The 6,656-nt window shown below is 33.2% G+C and overlaps 1 protein-coding gene across 1 annotated transcript; it reads left to right on the top strand.

The window, feature by feature from the left end:
• The first annotated feature begins 5,899 nt into the window (after positions 1–5,899).
• LOC147544153 (replication protein A 70 kDa DNA-binding subunit E-like) lies at positions 5,900–6,656 on the top strand. The gene is made up of 2 exons (XM_086635641.1): positions 5,900–6,147; positions 6,257–6,656. The coding sequence occupies exons 1-2, from the start codon at positions 5,900–5,902 to the stop codon at positions 6,654–6,656; spliced, it is 648 nt and encodes a 215-aa protein (XP_086491767.1).

Below are 6,656 nucleotides of genomic sequence, written 5' to 3'. Positions count from 1 at the left end.
CAAGATACTTTTATGGATCTTAATAAGAAATTAAAAGAACTATATAGAATGCAAGAAAGTATGTGGAAGGAAAAATCTAGAAAACAATTATGTTAACTTAAGAGATAAAAACACTAAATATTTTCATTCTCAGGCTATTAAAAGAAACCGAGCCAATAGAATTCATTTTATTTGTGATAGCAACGATGATTTGAAGACAGAGGAGAGGGACATAACTGATATATTCACATATCATCTCCAAGGTATTACAACATCTAGTAACACTTCCACTTCGGAAGTACTTACTGTTGTATTTCATCCCTCAATTTCTAATGATCAAAATTCTTCGCTTACTGCTATATATCTAGAGAGGAAATTGATATTGCCACCAATGGCTTAAATCAGAGGCTGCCCTGGAACCAGATGGTTATCCCTTTTTCTTCTTTCAGTCTAATTGGGATACGGTGCAATCAGATATTGGCGAGATGGTTCACAAATTCTTTCAAACTGTAGTTCTCCCGATCAATACAAACCATACCCATATTTGTCTTTTTGCCAAAACTCCAACCCCGCAAACGCCGGTTGATTTCAGACCTATAAGCCTTCTCAATACTACTTACAAGATCATTATCAAAATTATGGCCGACAGATTGAAAAATGTCCTTAGCGGCATTATCTCTCCTTTCCAAGCGGCATATATCACTGGTAGGCAAATCTCAGATAACATCATCATAGGGCAAAAATTAATTCATTCACTCAAGAAGCTTCGTGGAGCGAAAGGCTACTTTGGTCTGAAACTCGATATGTCTAAGGCTTTTGACTGCATAGAATGGTCCTTCCTTTTTGTTATGATGAAGAATTTAGGTTTTTCTGAACACTGGATTCATATGGTTATGACCTGTATAGCCACTCCATCCATGGCTGTTCTTATTAATGAACGTCCTGGCCCCACATTTTACCCTAGCAGGGGAATTCAACAAGGAGATCGACTCCTCATTTTCTCTTCACTTTAGCTATGAAAGGTTTGAGTCGACTTCTCCTCTTGACTCAGTCTGATACCAGTTTTGTAGGATTCCCTACTGTTAACCCAGATTAACGATAAAACATCTTTTTGCGGATGATTGCATTATATTTGGACGAAATTCGCTTGAGAACATATATAATCTTAAAAATTTTCTTAATGTCTTTTATTCTTCTTCAGGATAAATAATCAACTACACTCAATCCAACATATTCTTCTCCAAAAACTCCCACACTAAGTTTAAACGTATAAGCATTCGTAACCTCAAAGTGAAGAATGTCTCTTTATCTGACAAATACCTTGGTGCTCAACTTTTTCGTAGGAGCTAACAAGACGAATGTATTCCACTCTCTTATAGATCAAATTCAAGCTAAGCTTACTACTTGGCAGAATAATTTTCTGTCCCAAGCTGGTCGAACAATGGTAATTACCTCTTTGGCAGCGGTCGTTCCCCGATACCAGATGCAGTATTTTTCCATACCCAAAGGCGTTTGCAAGATCATTGCGACTTCGGTAAAGTCCTTTTGGTGCGGAAAATCTAGAGGTATATGCACCAAAGCTTGGTCATATATTTGTCTTCCTAAGAAATTGGGTGGACTAGGAATCCACGATCCACACTTAGATAATCGAGCTTTTCTTAGTAAACTAGCCCGACGTATTAAAACTGAACCCAATGCAATCTGGGTTCAACTTTTAAAAGCCAAATATTTCAATCGCACACTGAATCCTGATCCTGCTAAATAAAGCCATTTTTGGATTTGGAAAGCAATTCGTAGACATTATGATATCATTGAATCCCTGTCGCTCTGGGAAGTGAATAATGGTTCTCAAATTAATATTTGGAACGACCACTAGATCTCAAATTCTCTTCCTCCCATCCAAAACCATACCAATTCTAATCTTACTATGGTTTCTCAACTTATGCAGAATAACCTTTGGAACTTTCAGCGTTTGGAAACTATTTTTGATGCAAATACTTGTAACCTCATCAGAGCTATTGATATTAATGAAGACAAGCATGATACAATTAGATGGACTCTCACACAATCTGGTAAATTCACTACAGGTTCTATATATTATCATTTAATTTCAGAACACAATCTTCATCATCAGGATGCCGTTGATTGGAGATTTATATGGAATATTAAAACCATTCCTCGTATTTCACTATTTTTATGGGAATGTTGCATGGGAGCCCTCCCAGTGCGCCAACCTATAGGTAAATACATAGGTAATCAGGCAAATTGCCCTAGTTGTAATGAAATTGAAACTCTTGAGCATGCGTTGCTTCATTCTCATTTTGCTAAAAATGTTTGGTTTTATTTCATTGTTGTATCTACTAATGTTATTTCAATTTCAGATTGGATTACGTCATGGAAAGATTTAGATAACATCTCATGCACCACAAATGATATTCATATTTCTACCATCTTATGGTTTCTATGGAAAACTCGATGTGATGATTGTTTTCAAAACACTTTTACGTTCCCATCACAGGTATATCCCAGGTAATCTCAACATTATAACTAAGCAGTTGCGGATAACCAAATGGGCTCCACCTAACTATCTATATTATAAAATTAATGTAGATGCTTCGTTTATTAACATTAAAAGTTGTATTGGTATTAGCTTTATCATTCATGATCATCGGGCCAAATTCATAGAAGCAAAAGTGTCAACACTCAAAGCTAGAACCAATGAAGAAGGTGAAGCAAAAGCTATTTTGTTTAGTGTACAATTGGCAGCTACAAACGACTATAAACATATTGTTACAGAAAGTGACAATAAAAGTCTTAGTACGCGATTCTAAAAGAATGATACAATGACAATCATCAACTCATATTCAACAAGCAAAAAACCTCATTCTACAGTTCAGTAGCATCAAGTTCTTTTACATCAACAGATCACAAAATAATCCAGCTGACAAGCTAGCCAAATGGGCAAGAAAAAAAAGCAGAAAAATAGATTCTGGAAATACATTTCAAATTTCATTTCTGATATGCATTTGTAATCGTACTTTTATTTATTAATATTATTCTCTTCTCAACAAAAAAGAAAGAAAGGATTGTCACATCAAAGTGCGGATGAAGTTATTAAAAGACCATCATGCGAAAGAATTATAATTAAGCCCTTGAATTCAACACATGGGATAGATGCAATTAAATTTATACACAAGTATATCTATAAAGGTGAAGATTATACAACTCTGCTACTCGAAGCGACAGAAAAGATTAAACAATAACTCGACTGTATTATTTTTTTTTTATAATAAAGTTCTTTACTATAACTTTAAGTTTATAACAAATTGTTATTTTTATCTTCAATAAAATTATTTCACATTCATTTTTCGTAATTACTGAGCATGTATTGCCTGTCTTACTCCTAAGAAACCTGTTCGGGACATAATATTAAATGTTTTACCGCATATCTTACGATTTTTCTTCAAATTTTTATCTTTAAAAATGTTTTCAAACATTTGCTCTCAATTATCAAACTATACATCTTCATATTAAACGATAACAATCTATACATCTCCATCTTATATGATTCTCATATGTTCATTCACTTTTTAATTTTTTTTTTCAAAGATAAAATGGAAAACAGTAGATATAATTATTACTCATATGTAATTATAATAGCAATTTAAGCAGGACTTATGTTGGAAAAGATGAAGTTGAAATAGTATTCAAGTTTCTATCTTCGTTTTTATTTTAAAGATAAATGCATTTTTGCCTAAATATGAAGTCCTATACTTTCAAACATCCATGTTTTTCTCTCTATTAGTTAATTCTGAATGAAAGCTTCAAACAAAGTATAAGCAGTTGCTAGAAAGACTCCTTTTTACATATCGTTCATATTCAACTCATATATTATGACATATCAATGACAATTAGTCAATCATTTCATTCTCTTTTAATGGGAGCCTTAATATGGAATTGACTACTCACCCGTACCCTAAACCATTCACAATCTTCATCTCTTTCTACTACTCTCTTCATTCAAATATTAAAGAGAATTAATCAATTGTTTAATTTTCTTTTGATGACAACCATTATATCAAAATGCTATTCACTGGTAGCCAAAACCATTCACATTCCCTACTCTTACAGTCCACAGTAATCACTGGGCCTTTTAGATATTCTCCTAAATTCAGTGGACAATTCAAATTTCATACCTAATGATTGTTCATCATCCATTTCAGTTACTCTTAAATTATCAACTTCCATCCTAAGGAAACCTCTTTCTGCCCCCCCAAGTTGTTTCATTTACCTTCCTTACAATTAATGTTCCTCAATGAATAAGTTTTGAACTTTGGACTGCTTCTATAAAACACATACTCATTCTCAACTAAAGCATGCCTACTACGTTACAGTACCCTAAATTAACCTAGGTAAGTTTTATTCCTTAGATTTTTAGCCTGTTTTTTTATTCCTAGTAAGAATTTTTTCTTTCATAATTGTAATCTACCAACAAACTTGATTATTATTAGTTAATGTAAATATTTTGGGTGTCATCTTAGCTTCTTTTAGGAGTTGCACAACTTAGCTATTTCAGGGGGTTTAATCAAAGTAAATGATAGTTTAATTTAGGTTAAACATTGTTTTTACTGTTTTCTTTGCTTTTTCACTTCGATATTCATCGTCAATTAAACCAGATAAGTTTTCGTACACAATCATTCAACATGTTTTATGGTTGAACATGTATAGGGTCGATTAGTAGCACATAAAAAGCAAACAATCGGTTTAACAAATCAAATTAGCCTTGTATTGGAGTAAAGATAGTAGTGTTTTGTACAATTTAAAATCAAGGAGTAAAACGGTCTTAATTGTTGCTTAATGCTTATAAATCATCTGTTTTTCTTGCAACGTATGGAGTTATTAGTCTATATGAGGTAATATTTATAGGGTTACTAACACGATTTGGTTTATTTCAGTATTGAATTATTGTAAAGAAGTATAAATAATATTGTAAACTTTAACAATTAAAGCTTCATACATTATTGAAAAAACTTATTTACCACACTTTCTTTCAGGTCATTGGAATTTAGATTAGACAAACTCTAATTCAACGTAGGTGCATTTAAATTTATTAATTTTATATTTATTTGACCATTAGATTATACCTGTTAAACGTTGTTCCCAATTTCGTCTTACTCATGCTATGTTACTCTTTGATTACTTAACTACTTAGAATCTTATCATTCAATATAGAACCAAATATAACCCCAAACAAATGTGAAAATTTCATAACTAATGCTTATTGATGTCTTTCACCCTTAAGTTAAGTTTCTCTAACGTAAAAACTCAATACCACTAATTTATGACATTATATACAGATAACGAGTTCACCTACAATTGCAGCTCATGGGACGATAATACCCATAAGGGTACTTAATCCTTATCAAGGGAAGTGGATAATTAAAGCTAGGCTCACCTCAAAAAGTAACCTTACGAATTACACAAATGAAAAAGGCCTTGGAAAAGTATTTTTATTTGACATTGTAGATTCTGAAAGAGATGAATTCATTTAATTCGTATTAACGCGGTATCCGACCAACTCTATGATTACGTTGAAGGGAAACAAGTGTACTTGATTTCTAATGGCATGTAAAACATGCATTTAAAATGTTCAACCATCTAAGAAATGAGTATGAGATTTATCTAGACAAATCTTCCAAAATTGAACGTTGCGCGGGAGATGATAACACAATACATGCACATCAATTTCACTTTCAACCAATAAATGAAATTGGAAACATGAAAAAATACTCATTAGTGGATGTAATTGGTCTGATGATGTCTATAAATTCAACCACACCTCTGGTGAAAAAGATGGAACCGAGACAATGAAAGAAATCCATAGTTCAAAGATATGTTTGTTTACACAATAGATTTGATAATGAGGGAAAAGTTTTGCAATGTTGAGGGTGACAAAGTTTCGGAACCGTTTGACTCTGCTTCTATTGTTGTCATCGCTGTAAAATCTGGAAGAAATATTGAAATCAAGGGAAAATTAGTGTACACAGTGATGTCAACGCAATTACTCATAAATCCGGACATTCAAGAGGTTCTTAAACTGAAGTTGTGGTATAGTTCAGCTGAACCCAAACCACATCCATCTCTATTTCTAAGCAATCAACAACAAATGTGCAATATGAGCGTAAACTAATATCCCAAATCAAAGATGAGGGACTCAGGAAATCTGGCGAACCCGGCTATATCAATGTTATCGCTAGAATTTCATATGTGAAATCAGAAAACTTTTCTTACACATCTTGCCATTAATGGTTGGGCCTCGTAAATGCAATAAAAAGGTAACAAAGAATGAGGAGGGGCATTGGTGGTGTAGAAGGTGTGAACAATCCATTCCTAATGGTGAAATCAGGTACATTCTGCAATTACAACCTCAAGATCATACATGTAGTACATACGTGACTGCATTCCAAGAGGTTGCTGAAGCAATAATGGGCATTTCAGCCAAAGATTTGACAATTTTGAAAGAAGGCGAAAGAAAAATTCTCATACACTATAAGGATGGTGAACTTCAAGTTGTACTCATTCAAGTTAATAGTAAAAAAAGAAATTTCAATAATAAGCGTGTGGTGAAATTAATTGTCGTTAAGGCGGAGGTAGTGGACTTCTCATCTGAATCCTAG

This window comes from Eschscholzia californica, unplaced genomic scaffold (genome assembly GCF_041429995.1).
Source record: "Eschscholzia californica isolate CP2 unplaced genomic scaffold, dmEscCali1.0.p SCAF_4, whole genome shotgun sequence".
In the NCBI taxonomy this organism is placed as follows: Eukaryota; Viridiplantae; Streptophyta; class Magnoliopsida; order Ranunculales; family Papaveraceae; genus Eschscholzia; species Eschscholzia californica.
This window is presented reverse-complemented; position numbering and strand designations above follow the sequence as displayed.

Bases quoted from the DNA above. Each gene is read 5' to 3' on its own strand.
- LOC147544153 (XM_086635641.1), top strand. From the start codon at position 5,900: ATGAGGGAAAAGTTTTGCAATGTTGAGGGTGACAAAGTTTCGGAACCG. The intron at 6,148-6,256 runs GTGCAATATGAG...ATGTGAAATCAG, and splicing joins CTAAGCAATCAACAACAAAT to AAAACTTTTCTTACACATCT.